Below are 16,099 nucleotides of genomic sequence, written 5' to 3'. Positions count from 1 at the left end.
CAGCCCTTAGCATTATAATGATAAACACTAAGAGCTGGCCTACCAGGTCAGACCAGTGGCGAGTGTTGAGTGACAAGTGCTCACTTTATATGCAGCTAGTTTTGGAAGTTACTGTACCTGTGGCTTCCATTACTGAGCAACCACTACAAGGGATTTGTCTGTGTCAGAAGTGCTGACTTCCTAAATGTAGAACAGCCAACTGCTTGCTTAGGTAGGTAATAACAATAAGGATAACAATAATTTTATTACTCACACCCCAGTCACTCTGGGCAGTTTCCGGCACATATAAAAATATAATAAAATGCCAGACATTAAAAACTTCCTGATTTATCTTTGAGTGAAACTTGTTGTGCAAGAAGGGTATACAGGTGACTTTCAACGTACAATAGTTTACATTCCTGGGACAGCACATAAAGCCAAAATTGCATATAGTCAAAACACATTGGGGGCAACGGCAGGTGGCCTTCCTTTTTAATTTTTCTTTAATTGCCAAATGTGTAAAGCTCAATGCGGACAAGTTAAATGTGCATAAGTTGCGAGTTACCAGTATCTGAAAAGAAGTTAACATCTCCTGTCTTAACTGGGTAGGTCGTACTTCCGTCAATATTGCATCAAAAGTATTTTGTCCATGACGAGCTGTTTTAAGGAGCATTGCACTTAGATGAATTAGTCATCCCACACAACTACCTCTGGAAAGTGGCACAAGGGCTGTGCCACAGTTTTTGCCTTCAATTCCCACACCCTATCAGGTTGACCACATCTGGGATGTTGCAAGAACTTAATTACTGCTGAACTTTTTCCAAGCTGTGCCTTCCACTGCCTACTTTCTCATTACCCAAGGATCAGAGAACACACACCCTGGGAGCCAGGAATATGACAGCTTCCTTGGAAAAGGGAAAAACCTTGCCAGAGTCCTCTCCCCCTCCCTCTCCCCCCCCCCCGCCCAGCTGTTTGCAAAGTTAAGATGCTGGAAGCCTCATTTTCTGCTGGGGATCATGTAGATTGTTATTCAGCCCACCCGCCCCTCCCGATCGCCTACAGAGAAAGATGCTTGCAGCAATGATTCACCTTTCCTTTGCAAACAGTTGGGGGAAGGAGGAGGCCTGGTGGGCTTCTCCTGTTCTTGAAGGAGTGATGTCTGCCACCCGCTGTGCGCTGGCGCATGTCTAGAGTCTGCAATCCTCGCACAGAATGGTATCGTTCAAAACAAACCGGCCTCCTCTTAATATAGCCAATGTACCTGAGAAAATACTATATTTAACAAAAGTGTGTGCGAGGGGGGGGGGGGATCCCATCTTTATTTAAAAATGCCTCAGTCCACGAGAGGGCCATGTGCACATTTGCTAGTTGCTACACTCCTTCCTCCTCCTCCTCCTCCTCTTCCTCCTCTTCTTCTTTTAAAAGTTTAATACAGAAAATCTATTTGATATTTATTAAACTTAGTTTCTCCAGTTACAGTTTTGCATTGTACAAAGCATTTTAAAAGTTAAAGTTAAAAAGATCTTTACAAATTGAAGTGTGATACCCTATTCTCCAAATATTTAATTGCCATAAATTTGTTTAAAAATGCACATTAAACGCATATTTCAGACACTAAACGTTCTATAATCTCAATACTACAAAATACCTAGATATACTATTCAGGTGGGGGGAATCTAGTTAGTATATAATATTTTGATCACCATTAACATACGTGAAATGCACATACTGACTTAGAAATCCTAATTTGGAGCCCCAAAGTATCCTTTTGAAATTTCAAATGCTTTGCAAAGTAAAGGGGGGTGGTTCTTCTTCTGAACATTGGGGCTCCATTGGGGCTATACATTCTGGAAATAATGGAAATGTTTAGAATTGGGTGCATTTTAGTTTGGCAAATGTAACCTTGATAACTGGGGGTGGAGTCAACTCTGTCTCCACTCATGTCATTTTTCCTCAGAAGCATGGGTGACTCCAGCTATAATGCTCTAAAAAGCAGGGGAGGGTGCAGTGGCGTAGCATGGGTTGTCAGCACCCGGGGCAAGGCAAGTAATTTGTGCCCCCTAACCCGTGGATTTGCGCCCCCTAACCCCCAGATGTTGCGCCCGGTGCGGCCAGGCCCCCCTGCACCCCCCACGCTACGCCACTGGGAGGGTGGTTCCCGTTCAATTTTGCTACATATGTTTGATCTACCTAAGGGCAGGCCATCAGACCTTCCTCTAGATCCTTCCATCCTGAAACCCCTCTGCTTCCCCCTAAATACCACAGCCTCCCCTAATCTGGAGATTTTCAGATGTGTTGGACTACAACTCCCATGAGCCTCAGCCATCATGACCATGCCAGCTGGGCCTGATGGGAGTCATAGTCAAAAACAACTGGCGGGTACCAGGATGGCAAAGGCTGCACTGCCCCCCAAAATATTTGTTTATTAGTTCATTACACTTCTATGCCACTCTTCCTTCCAAAGGAAAGCCCAAGATGGCAAACATTGCAGTGTTAAAGTGACACAATTTAACAAAAGATAAAAACATATTTAAAGCAGTTAAAAACTCCACTGCCGTTCATAGAGTCCCAAGATGGTTGATACAGGAGAGCTACTCCCTCAAGGACTTGAGTCCCAAGCTGTGTAGGGCTTTCTGTGCTAGTGCTAACACTTTGACTTGGGCTCAGTAGCCCACTGGCAGCCGGGGCAGAGCTTTTGCAGCTGGCAAGATACAATCCATTTGGGTTGCCCCAATGACCAACCTAGCAGCCTTATTCTTGTGTACTTGCATGGGTAGGGTTTAAATAAAATTAGTAGTAGTAGTACTTTCTGTTGATGATTCTACCCCACAGGTAGACATTGAACCACTGTGCAGAGCCTCTGACTTCCATTCCTTTGAGTTCTTCCAAAAGGGCACCATGATCAAAAACTATTGTGAGGCTGAGAATTTCCAAAATGGTACTCCGGTCAAAGCTTCAAGCAAACTAAGCTTGTGGCTTGTGGGTGACTATTCTGTCTGCATCTCTTCATCTTCCATGCCGGCTTCCAAGAAGCATTGCCATAGTTCAAGGACACATTCCAGGCAGCTGAAAGCTCTCAAGAAGGGCCCAGAAGTTGACCATATGGATTGTGGCCTGGGAAGAGTCCCAAGGGCCAGGATAGACAGGATTGGAGGGCTACATTTGGCCCTCGGTCTCCCACCCCTGGTCTATACCAACAGAAGGAAAGTAGAACTGACCAAAGACATTTCTCTGCCTGAGGTGAATGACAAAATGGACCCCTTTCTGCCTCCCACATACAGCAGCTCATTGAACTGGTAGCTGAATCTTAATTCAACACTAATGATAGGACAGAGGCAGCAGGTATGGGGCGGTGAGCAATACACTCTGTGAAAGATCTACAGCTCTCTCCTCCAGCAGAAGGGAATGGCTGAGGAGTGACTGTCTTCAGCACCTGTCTCACCTTGCCTAATGGTAGGGTGGGTGGGCCCTGAAGGGGAGGGCTTGTCTTATTGTTCCCTTTTCGTTCACAAGAACTAGACCACATTCTCAGTCCTCAAGTGGGCATTCGCCAGCAAGAAACGACACCTGGGGGGTATGGTAAAGGTATGGTATGGTATGGTATGGTAAAGGACCCCTGGGTGGTTAGGTCTAGTCAAAGGTGACTATGGGGTTGCGGCGCTCACTTTGTTTCAGAGCAAGGGAGCCGGCGTTCATCCACAGACAGCTTTCCAGGTCATGTCACCAGCATGACTAAACTGCTTCTGGTGCCAAAATGTTTCCAAAACTGAAATCTAAAGTCAATCAGGCACCATAAAAGGAAAATGCCATGGTGTGGAGATGGTGGGGGGGGTAGGAGGGTTCTGGACTTTGTTTATTGACAGCTAGTACCTGTACATCCAGGGACGCGGGTGGCACTGTGGGTTAAACCACAGAGCCTAGGACTTGCTGATCAGAAGGTCGGCGGTTTGAATCCCCGTGACGGGGTGAGCTCCCGTTGCTCGGTTCCTGCTCCTGCCCACCTAGCAGTTCGAAAGCACGTCAAAGTGCAAGTAGATTATGGGAAGGTAAACGGCGTTTCCGTGCTCTGCTCTGGTTCGCCAGAAGTTGCTTTGTCATGCTGGCCACATGACCCGGAAGCTGTACGCCAGCTCCCTCGGCCAATAAAGCAAGATGAGCGCCGCAACCCCAGAGTCGGTCACGACTGGACCTAATGGTCAGGGGTCCCTTTACCTTTTACCTGTACTTCCAGGGCGAAGATGCTTGGAGAGGGAGGGGGGCTTTGCTTATTGAAACCGCCCTCTTGCTTCCAAACATAGTGCCTGTGAGGAGCGATGGCCAAGTCTCAAAAGCATGAGCTTTCCCCCGCTGGCTTAACTCTTTCCTTTAGTCCCTCCTGGCCTTAAATCTGTTTGCTTGCTCCCAGCCTTCCCTTTCTCAGTCAATCAGTCCCATCCTCCTTATTTTAAAATAATAATTGTTGTCTGAGTCTTATCTTAGTTTTCCATTTTGAACCTGTTTTCATGGGCACAGATGTTTTCTCTTGGGTTGTGCGTGTCTGTTAGCAGTTCTTCCCAGCAGCTTGTCTTTCCGTTAGTGCTGCTTTACGGCCCTGCCTTTTTCCATCCAGTCTCCCTTACCCTTCTTGCCCAGTACCCAGCCACCCACAACCCAGCCTTGCAGCTTCTCCAGTCCTTTCCTAATTCATCATTTCCCATCCTTCCTTGTAGTAGTTTTAAAAGCAAAATGGCTGTTCGTTGCCTGTGTGTTTTCTACCTTAACTGTAGCTTTGCCTTGTGTATGTTATGTGTATTGGGTAAATCTTGCATGTGTGCATCCACCATTGTACGAGCACGCACATCGCAACATCACAAATTGAACATAGCACAGAATGAAATGATAATAAATCAAGGCACCTGCCTGGCAGCACCGTGGTGCCAACAGAGGCACAATCTGCAGAGGTGCTGGCAGCAGCAGAAGCACCACTAGCCAGACTGGATCTCTCCCAGTCAGGCTAGTTCATCCGCCTGCTCCTGGTGCGAGGGGGGGGCTGCCTGCCTAAGTTACCTGAATAGCCCCTTACTGCCAAAGCAACATCTTACCTGCTCCTGTGTAAGTTGCCCCGGTAGCAGTCCAGATCCAATGCTGCCTGTCTAGGCTGTACCAGTCACCTAAGACCACAAAGAGTTGGGGGTAGCAGTCTCTCAGTGGGGAGGGCGTTCCGCATGTGGGTCCTGTGTTTAAAGCGCAGGCAGGTCAGTATGGAAGAAGGGGGCCTGCTCCTTGCAGATTTTGGTCCAAGGCCATTTGGGCTTTATGCACCAAAGTCAGCCTTGGAGCCACCGCCATCCCTGCGCCTCTTGGGCATCCCTGACTGGGTGCTACAGGGGAGCTGATGCATTGAGCTATTAGCTTTGGTAGCTTAATGCAGCCTCCACATTCAGGGCTAGTGAAGAAGAAGAAGAAGAGTTTGGATTTGATATCCCGCTTTATCACTACCCGAAGGAGTTTCAAAGCGGCTAACATTCTCCTTTCCCTTTCTCCCTTCACAACAAACACTCTGTGAGGTGAGTGGGGCTGAGAGACTTCTAGGCTAGTGTGACTAGCCCAAGGTCACCCAGCAGCTGCATGTGGAGGAGCAGGGACGCGAACCCAGTTCACCAGATTACAAGTCTACCGCTCTTAACCACTACACCACACTGGCTCTCAGTACTAGTGTACAAGTACTAGTGTACTTCAGAATGTTGCTTTCTTGGGTGGGTGGGAAGAACACGGGCAGTTTTGTCATTTCATGCCTGTCTCAGGGACCTCTGGGGTCAGGAAAAAATGCTTGGCCTGCAGAGGCAGCTGCTGCATGGCTACCTAGCTGTCCCCATGTTTGGTATCATTGTGTTGTGCTGTCTATTTCTGCTATGGCCAGCTGCCTCACAGACTTCCTACTCCCTTGCTATCTCTTCCTCTGGGCTCAAGGAAGTCCATCACCCCCTTCCAATGGATCTTCTTCTTAAAGGACAGGGCCTTGAGTCAAAAGACTTTTGAATAGCCCTTTCTCCTGACCCACCCATCGCAAGCCCTGGAGGTAAAGGACTCCCTCGCCCTGCAGCAGTAGCAGGTGCCTGGCTGACCAGCCACCCCCAGCAGACAGCCCCACTATCATTTCTTCTCAGCTGCTTCCTGGCTCTTCAGCCTCACACCTCTCTGCCCCAGCTGCATGCCTCTGCTGCCAGACTAAGTTGGCAACCACAGCTGCCTGCCTCCAGTCTCCAGGATTGGAGAAATCAGCCTGCCGAGCCAGCTGTGCCGGATGCCTGTCCGGCTGCCCCCACCCCCACAAACATCTCCATCTCCAAGGCTGCTATTTGACTAACCTCCCCCTCCCTCCTTGCCTACCTGCATTGCTGCCTGAGTCACCTCCTTCTCTGCCGCCTCTTCTCTTCCTGCTGGCCACCCAGACCCACCCGCTTGTCTGCCAGGGGCGAGTACCTGCCACTGTGCTAGCCCTCACTTGCCCAAAATCTCAGCACTCTCTGTGCGTGCACTGCGTGGTGTTGTTTTTTTCTTCCAATTTCCCTGGGCCGTTTGCTGTGGCTGTTCATGGCTCATCAGATCTAATTCAGAGCCTGCCACTTGGGCTCCTGCCGCCTACCTGCTTCCAGTGGTCTGCCTCAGTTGTCCGGTGCATTTGGCATTGGAAACTTCAACTGCCTGGCTGATGGCCTCCCACTCCCACCCCACCCCAGGCTAAGCTGGACAACCTTCCTGCACCTTGTATGTCTGGGGCCACCCTGACATAGAGTCCTGTTGTTTAGTCAGAGCCGTCTTTCCCATTGGTCTTAGTGGTGTGTCGCGCCAGGGCGCTGGCCTCTCAGGGGCGACCTAGCGAGTGGGGGAGCTGTGTGGCTTTGCCGGTAGCCTCCCCTGTGCCTGCACGCCCCCAGCTGCGCCCCGCCAACTATATGGCTTGCGGGCGTGCAGCTTCCCTCCCAAGCCTCTGCATCTGTAAAGACGGCCCTGCTCCTGGTCGTTGTCCTTCTCCTGCTTCCTGGAGAAAGGCGGCGCACAGCCTTCCCGGGCTGCCTTCTCCAGCGCGCCAACGCCGGAGAGCATGTCAGCCAGCATGTTTTCATGCTTGATCGCCGCCACCACGCTGGGGGAGGCAGAGAACATTTCCCACCACCCCCTACCTTGTTTTGGAGTTGCTGGGGGGGCGCCAAAGGGATCTTTGCACCACGGTGCCAGATATGCTTAAGATGGCCCTGTGTTTAGTGTTCCACTTCCAGGTACTTCCTTGGGGGGAATTTTACATGCTGCAGTTCCTCATGGGTCCTCCTTTCTCACAGTCATGCTGAGTGTTGACCAGGAGACTGCTGGCACCGCTCTGCCCCCAGCCCCCTGTCTTGCAGGGCCATGAGGATCCCTTGTGCTGTGGTTTTTCCATCTCTGCTGCCCCATATCTGCCTTCATTCCTTGGTCTCCCTCTGTGGTGCCAGCTGCCTGCTGCTCTCTCCCTCTCTCACTACCAGCCCCCTCTTCCTTCCCTAGGGCCGGGGAAATTGGTGTGCAGACCAAGACTGCTAGGCCGGTAGGCTGGTTGCAGCAACGCCATATTTGCCTAGTCTTAGTCCACTGTGTCCACTGTGCTCATCCCTGTATGTACCAGCAGTACCAGCTGGTACTGGTGCTGCTAGTGCCTCCTAGACTTTAGGGCCTGGAATTAAAATACACATTCCTATTTTCTCTCTTTCATTTTACTGCTGCTGGCAACATATTGCCCCATATATGATAGGGTCCCTCTCAAGTTGAAAAAGTGACTCCGTTAATTCTTTCTTTCCCAACACCACTGCTGCTGACAACAATCTGCCCCTTATAAGACAGGGATTTGAGTAAGAAGTCTCCCATGTTATTTTTCTGTGCATATCTGCCTATCAGATAAGGCAAGTCAGTGGGGTTTCCAAGGATTGGTGGTGGTTTTCTGGATTGCAGTTCAGATTCAGTGGTTGGGTTGGGGCAAATCTGTATTACTGAATCAAGTGGGGGCATAACAATTTGCACTGCCTTCATTTTAATGCTCCAAAATGCTATTTAAATGCTAAGGCTGCAGTCCTGGATGCACTTACCTGGGAGTAAACCCCATTGAACTCAATGGGTGTTACTTCTGAGTAGACTTGGATAGACTTGTGCTGTATGTATAATTATTAACCATTTACACCAGGGATTGCAAGTCAGTTTATTTACATCCATCTCCAGATGTTCTTCCCCCTTATTGTAGTGTGTGTGTGTGTGTGTGTGTGTGTGTGTGTGTGTGTGTGTGTGAAACAGTGATAAAGTGAGTCTTCCCTCCTGTTAGCAGTTGACTTCTTGGGGAAGAAAAGAGCAGGTGGTGTCTCCTAGAAAGAGAACATGGAATAGTGGGTCTGTGCTTGGTACGGCGCAATAATTAAGTTGTGATTATCCCTTCCAAAGTGTTGTTTGCAGAACTTATGAGGTAGGAACAGGTGCCTTCAGTCAGGCCCCTGCCCCAGTTCTGCTTATACTCTGGGTGCCTTTGGACAGTGGCTGTGGGTCACATTCAGGTCATTCAAATGCAGTTCTTATGTGTTCACATTATCTTCATTCCCTCATTCATTCATTTATTTATGCATTTCCCAGATTTTTGTATATATATATAACATATTTTCCATTACAAGTCAATTCTCTTAGGACTTACCAGTCCATTCTTCCATGGCATTCTATTTTTTTAAGAAAGCTTAATTCCCATTTTATTACTCTTCCACCATTTAGAATCCACACCAGAGTTTGGCCTAATGTATCCAGGCTTAGTTTGTATACCTGTGTGCACACACTTAAAAAATAATAATAATAAAATCATTCAAAGATCATGAGAACAAACATTGCCAGCCTTTAGTTATCATGTCCCATAATGGGGAAAACAGGAGGGGAGGGGTAATAGCCATTTCCATCTGGTTTTTAAAAATAATAAATACATACATACATACATACATACATAGGCCTTGCATAAGAGTAGTATTTAGCTATTTTAACTGTTTGATTTTTCTGGGATGGAGTGAGTGGAAATGTAAAAAAAAAAAAAAAAGGATATCAGATGGTCCCTTGTAACTGTTAGCAAAAGAGCCAGCCACACAACCGTTTTCATTTATTTCTTCCCCCGAAAAAGAAGCCCTGGTGCCACTCCTCATGTAGGAATTAATGAGATCTAATTGCTGGCTGGCAGAAAAAAAGTTATGCCTGAACAGCACAGAGATTTAGAGGAGACTCCCTAAAACACATCCAGGTGTTGTTGCATGAAGTGCCGTAGCTCACGGGCGGGGAGCCTGCGGCCCCCTAGTCCGTGGGTGACTGTTGACAAGGCTGGCTGGGGCTGAGGGGAGCCCCACAACTTTTACTGGGCTGGCAGCCTGCCCTGCCCAGACTGATGCTATACCATTGCCCCCCAGACCAGTGTGCCTGCCCGCCTGTGTTGATGACACCACCTTCCCATTTGTGTGCAATGCTGGCCTTTTTTAAAAAAAATAATTCCTATCACAGTGTTGGCAAAACCTGCTTCATGGTCTGACTTGTGCAGTTTGGATAGCCTAAGAGACTCTTGCCGTTGTGTAGGGCAGTGTTGTTCAACCTTTTTTGGGCAAAGGCACACTTGTTTCATGAAAAAAAAACACGAGGCACACCACCATTAGAAAATGTTTAATATTTTTTTCTTTAATGGCAAACAAAAATGTTGCGGACCGTTCTCTGCTCAGCGGGGATCGATCCGCTGATCCCCGCTGAGCCGGCGGATGACAGCACCGTCCCCGCACTGTGTGCGGAGAGGGAGATGTCAGAGCCCTGCTGCTCTCTATGGGGAATCGGATGAGAGCGGACTGCCTGTCCGCTCTCATCCGATCCCATTCGATCTGATCCCCACCCAGGATGGATGGAAAATAGGGTGGACACAGTCCGGCACCCGCCTAGTGGGTGAAAATTTGACATTTTTTAAAAAATCTTTCGAATTTTTCAATTTTCCCCACGGCACACCAGGCAACATCTCGCAGCAGACTAGTGTGCCACGGAACAGTGGTTGAAAAACACTGGTGTAGGGTGTATAGGGTTGTTTTTGTGTGTGTGTGTGAAGAGAGAGAGAGAGAGCGCATAATACTGGTGTTTGGGTGTGTTCTTAAAGAGCAACTGTGCTTTCCTCATTCTTGTGTTAGGTATATGCAGCATAGCTGTCAACGTTTCCCTTTTTTTTAAGGGAAATTCTCTTATTCCGAATAGGATTCCTCTCAAGAAAAGGGAAATGTTGACAGCTATGATATACAGGAGCACACAGACATTTCTGTGAAGGAAAGCTCACGCCATAGACTTGGTACGTGCCATAGTCTGCATTTATGGCTCTTTGTCTCTCTGGGATGGAGCAGCCTGCCCACCAGGAGTGCTTGGGGACGTTGTAGCTCCCCCCCCCCCCGCCTTTCTGCATCCCTGGCAGCGATTACAAGTCTTCCTGTGGTGACTAAGGAGCCGAGCAGTGGGAGTTGCGGCTTCCGACAGGGTCGGGCGGGCGTGGCCAGACTGGTTTCGGGGTTGGGATGATTGACGTCAGCACCTCCGAGGCTGGGCACTTTTCACCTGTTTCCAGGAGGCGGCAAGGCCCATACAAGTGTTTGCCTGCTCCACAGAGAACTGTGTACATAGCCCTCAGCAGCTAACATGCTGCCTCCTGCAAATATTCGGCAAAGACTTCTTGGACTTTACTAATGCCTGCTCTCTCCCTCTTTTCTTCCAGCTCTGCCACCGTTCAGGATGCAGCAGCTGATCTCCTGCCTGGGCTTGTGGCTCTTCTTCCAGCTCCCCTGCCTGAGCTCCGGGACACGTGTCGTCTACAAGGTACAGGAGGAGCAGCCACCCAACACACTCATCGGCAGCCTGGCAGCAGACTATGGATTCCCGGATGTGGGGCACTTGTATAAGCTGGAGGTAGGTGCCCCCTACCTGCGTGTGGATGGTAAGACTGGTGACATCTACACTACAGAGACCTCCATTGACCGAGAGAGCCTGCGAGAATGCCAGCAGCTGTTTCCAGGGGACCCGTGCTTCCTGGAGTTTGAGGTTTCCATCACGGACCTGATGAACAATAGCCCACGCCTGCTGGAAGGGCAGATTGAGGTGCTGGACATCAATGACAATACACCCAACTTTGCCTCTCCCGTTATCACATTAGCCATTCCTGAAAACACCAATATTGGGACACTCTTCCCCATTCCGCTGGCCATGGACCGTGATGCTGGCGCCAACGGTGTGGCTTCCTATGAGCTCATGCCTGGTTCAGATGCCCAGAAGCTTTTTGGCTTGCAGGTGGCAGAGGACCAAGAGGAGAAGCAGCCACAGCTGATCGTCATGGGAAGCCTGGACCGGGAGCAATCAGAGTCCTATGACCTGACTATCAAAGTACAGGACGGGGGCAACCCACCACGTGCTAGCAGTGCCTTGCTGCGCATCACCATCCTGGACATGAATGACAATGCGCCCAAGTTTGAGAAGCCCCTCTACGAGGCCGAACTCTCGGAGAACAGCCCCATTGGTCACTCTGTGCTGCAGGTGAGCCCCTCCTTCTGTGGGGAAATGGGGGGAACTAAATGGCTCTCAGGTGGAATGATGAATGTATTTCCTGTTTGAAAAGCAGGGCAAGGGGCGGGCTGTGTGACTCAAGGTTTAGAATGACTGGCGTTTTCAGAGGCCGTGCAGATATGCCGCTGCTTTTCCCAGCTAAATTTCACTGCCGTTTGACAATGTGGAGAACGGGAAGAGGGTGTGGGGAAGGCAGAAGTGGCTTAGCAAGGATTTTCATGGGGGAGTGAAAGCCAGCTTGGGTGGGAAGGGTAGAAAAAACACAGGTGTGTCTGGGACACACCATCTTCAGTGCTGGCCCAACCCTGGCTGAGACCTCATCACTTCAGAATGGAGATGGCAAATCTGATGTTTGATTTATGTCCCTATAGATTTTTTCAATTTCATTGTTCTGTATGGGACAATGAAAATAAAGATTATCGTAATCGTAATATATATACACACACACACACACACAGAGAGAGAGAGAGAGAGAGAGAGAGAGAGAGAGAGAGAAGAGAGAGAGTTACAACCTTGTTGGATCAGGATAATGCTGATGTATGTATACACACACACACACACACACACACACACACACACACACATATATCGATATCGATATCGATATCGATATCTATCTATCTATCCAGGAGATGACATAGGTCAGAACTTTTCCGCCTAGCATAGGTGAAATTGGTGGTGCTCAGGCATTGAAAGGCATTCCTAGGATTTGGGGTTAGATAATTTTACTGTGGGTTTTAAATTCTAATTTTTCACTCTTCTGTTGGAGTATCATTGGTTTATAAAGCAGCAGCCCAAGCCAAGGGTGTGAGCATTTGATTCCTGGTTTTTGAGAAGGGGCTGGGGTACCACCTTCCACCTTGCGTGTGAAGGTGATACCTGGAATTGACATTTAACATCAGGGCCCTCCATCCATCCATCCAGTACAACAAGATGATAAGCAAGAGGAGCAAACAAGAACAGAAATGACTGGTTGTAAGAGAAAAGTAAACATTAGCCAGACCTTTTAAAAAAGCAAACAGTGAGTATGGGGGTGATTTCTTGGAATAGGGTGCAGCTTTGAGAAATGAGTAATCTGTGGCCAAGGTGACTAGCAACCTCTGTTACTGCAGCTCCTGATGTTTAATAAAGTGCTTCTATCTGGTTACCTGGCAGGAGGGAGGGGAGCCTATGAGGCGCCATTTGCTTGGCCGGAGCCAATCGCCACCTGGTTTCTCCACCTTCCCTTCCAGAACAATCTCATACAATGTGTCTGGATTGGCTCCCCTCCCTTTTGAATTATTCCCATTAAATTGTAAACTATTATATTAAACTGCGAAATCTGTGTTTATAAAGTGTTTTTCATGTGTTCACAGTGTTGCCGTGTGCATTTTCGCAAAAGCTCTTTCAATCATTCTGTTAGGTATTTTGTAAAACAAATCTCTTTCTGTCTAGATGTAACACCTGAAGTGGCTTAAGTTACTGCAGGTAAACTTTCTCCTTCAGACATAATATAAGAGCTTGGGCATATATGGGATTGTGTGTAGCAAGAAGAGGAAGGGGTGGGTCTTTGCATTTCACCATTCTTCTTTCTTGCATTTTTTGTTGTTGCTGCTCTTGCTGTGGCCCTGCTCGGCTAGTTTACATCTTCTCCATGTTTATAATTAATGCCAGTTGCTGAATATCCATTTTCTGATGACAGCAGAGAGACATGTTGTCTTGTCAGTAGGGCTGTGTTGTTGTTGTTATGCTGCTACTTCACAGCCCCCTTTGTTGTCTACTGAGTGGTGCAATCTTATACCTGCCTATTCAGAAGATGCTTGATAGCATCAGGTCAGATTAGTTATCTCGTATTTTAACGAGTAACTGATCGGGCAAAGATGTACCCTTGGGACAGTCCCGCTGCAGGAGCAAGTCATCACAATGAGGCATTGTTGATGCCCACCATGCACCTGCCATTGTGAGACTCACTGTTTCCTCTGGGTTTTGCTGACACCTCTGAGTCCTGATTTTTGGAGCTGACACCCCACTCTAATGAATGCAAAAGGAAAGTGTGGATTCCCACAACCCAAGATCTATGGTTGCCTCACCTCAAAAAGCATATTGAAGAGTTGAGAAACGTTCAGGAAAGGGCAGCCAAAATGATCACAGGTGTGGAACACCTGTCCTGTGAGGAAAGGTCCCGTGACTTCAAGCTCTTTAGCTTAGAGAACAAGCAAGTGAGAAGGTAGTGTGACAGAAGTTAATAAAACTATGCATTGCATGGAGAAAATAGAGAAAGGTTTTTGTCCCTCTTTCATAACACTTGAACTGAGTGTTGGAAGATTAGGAGAGATAAAAGAAAGCACGTCTTCGCGCAGCATGTAATTAAACTATGGAACTCGCTCCCCTAGTATTGATCTTGGGTTTGTCCCTTCTCAGCTAGGGAGTCATTCAATGGTTTATGCAGTAAGGACTTTCTTTGCGGAAAGCCTTTGGCACAGCCCCACTTCTTTCTATTGCTCAGCGCCAGGGACCTGCTGGGTGGTTTTTGGATTGGTTTTCTTGGTAAATTCTTTGCATACCAGAGTGGAAGAGGTGGCCTCTCAGCTAGACCAGCCAAGCCAGTTCCACCAGAAAGAGAAATGCCTCGTGTCAGTCTCAGGCAACACCTGGGCTTTTGGCCAAGAGCTGAAAGAACTGAGGAGCCTAGCAAGCTTCTGCGGAAGTCATGGGATGTGGGTTATGGAGTTAGCTGGGGCATTGTTGTATGTGCAGTTGGGGCACTTAGGAGAGACAGTGTTTGGGTGTATCAGGTATGGATTGTGGGTGTCATCTTTGACTAACAGAGGACTTGAATGGCGGGATGTAGTAATAGTGGTTTTTTTAATAGGGACAATTTGCATGTAGTGATAAACCACGTTTAATGACGATTGGGACGGCCAGATTACTCTGGCTTTGCTCCTCCCTTGGTGGAAATGGGAGTAGAAAGCCATGAAGCCTTTGCATGTCATTACCAAGGTTGCGGTTTGTTTCTCCCTAACAAACCATGATCAGCAAGTCAACAGCAAACCATGACTTCATGTTGGCTAATGATTGTGGTTTGTTAGGGAGAACCACAACCCCAGATTTGTAATGCTGTAGTGACAGGCAAAGGCCTTATGGTTTATTGCTGCTGCTTGCACCAGAGAAAGAACAAAGTAGGGAGTGATCCAGCAGCATTCATTAGCACACTTCTCAATAACCCTGACTTACTGCTACATATTAAGGAGACCATTTGTTGCATTTTACCACACCATTTTTCAAACGTGGGCATTGTCTCATTTTATGCTCCCCACAATAACCCTGTGCAATTGAGTTAGGTTGAGAAAAAGACTGGCCCAAGATCGCCTGGTGATGTACTGTGTACAGTACTGGTCACCCCATCTTAAAAAAAAACAGAGTTTGAAAATGTATACAAAAGACCAACCAAGGGATTGTAACATCTTCCCTATATGTTTAGGTTTGGGGGTTTTTCAATAAAGAACTTGTTGTTTTAGAGGTTTATAACATTATGTCTCATGTGCAGATAATATATGGAGATATATTTCTGTCTGCTTCCCAGAACACTAGAACGCAGGGCCACCCAATAAAACCTATAGCTCAGCTAGTATATTCCAGACAGACAAGGAAGAACACAATGCCTGCTTTGTAATTCCTCCATCACAGGAGGGTGTGGATGGCCACTGCGTCACAGTGGCTTTAAAAGGGGATTGCAGAAGTTCTTGGAAGACCGGTTTATCAGTTAGAAGAGGCACCTGGAACCTCCATGTTCAAAGGCAGTGTATCTCTAAATGCTAGTTTCAAGGGGGCAAAGTTTGCATCTGGCTGGCCACTGATGGAAATAGGATGCTGAAGTAGGTAGCTCTTTAATTTTTCTTATTATTTATGGATGAGAGAGGATACAAACAGATCCAAAGCTGTAGAGTCCACACTACAACATCTCTTTTAATGCTTTTATGACAAGACAAGGCACGCCTCGTGCTTGCAGGGTTGTTTTGTGTTTTGTTAGAACCAGGAGTGGAACAGCCCAGAGCTATGTGAAAAACAGGGATTCCTGGAGGTAGACTTACACCTCAGATTAAAGATGAGGGAGCCTCTGAACACATCTTCAGTCTAGGAACACCATTCATACAAGAATGCACTCATGGCTTTCCCTCGCTGTCTTTCATTTAGACAATCAAATTCAGATTGGGGGAAAACAACCCTTTTCGTTGTTGCTATTGTTCTACAGTTAAGAGTAAAAAAGAGTTGCCAACCTATTACAAATCACCATTGTAGATCCTGATGTACTTTCTGCCCACCGCTATTATAGACAACAGTGCTATAAAAGTTTCAGCGTGAAACTTTTATTGGCAATCACCAAGAAAAATATTGGTAACTTTTGGAATTTTGACGGGGATGGCTCCCTTTGGCTTGCATCTTGCCCAGTGAGAAGCAGCTGTAATGAACTAGTGCTCTTGGTGTTGGTGCAATTGATTCAGTTGACATCACACGATGTGATGCAACCCTTCGCAATGGC

The 16,099-nt window shown here is 47.7% G+C and overlaps 1 protein-coding gene across 11 annotated transcripts in view; it reads left to right on the top strand.

Moving 5' to 3' along the window:
* Positions 1-16,099, top strand: part of PCDH1 (protocadherin 1) — a gene marked incomplete at its 5' end in the record, with an annotated part of 192,240 nt that overhangs the window by 16,946 nt on the left and 159,195 nt on the right. For 10 of the 11 annotated variants that reach the window (XR_014566651.1, XR_014566652.1, XR_014566653.1 and 7 more), the window contains one exon: positions 10,739-11,550. Coding sequence is in view for 7 of the 11 variants with exons in the window: in XM_083748369.1 (XP_083604495.1) it covers positions 10,739-11,550 (812 nt within the window). Of the gene's footprint in view, positions 1-10,738; positions 11,551-13,019; positions 13,048-16,099 lie in introns of those variants that run through there. The other variant, XM_083748370.1, reaches the window with a different exon arrangement.

Source organism: Podarcis gaigeae (assembly GCF_964106915.1).
Source record: "Podarcis gaigeae genome assembly, chromosome: 7".
NCBI classification, from domain to species: Eukaryota; Metazoa; Chordata; class Lepidosauria; order Squamata; family Lacertidae; genus Podarcis; species Podarcis gaigeae.
This window is presented reverse-complemented; position numbering and strand designations above follow the sequence as displayed.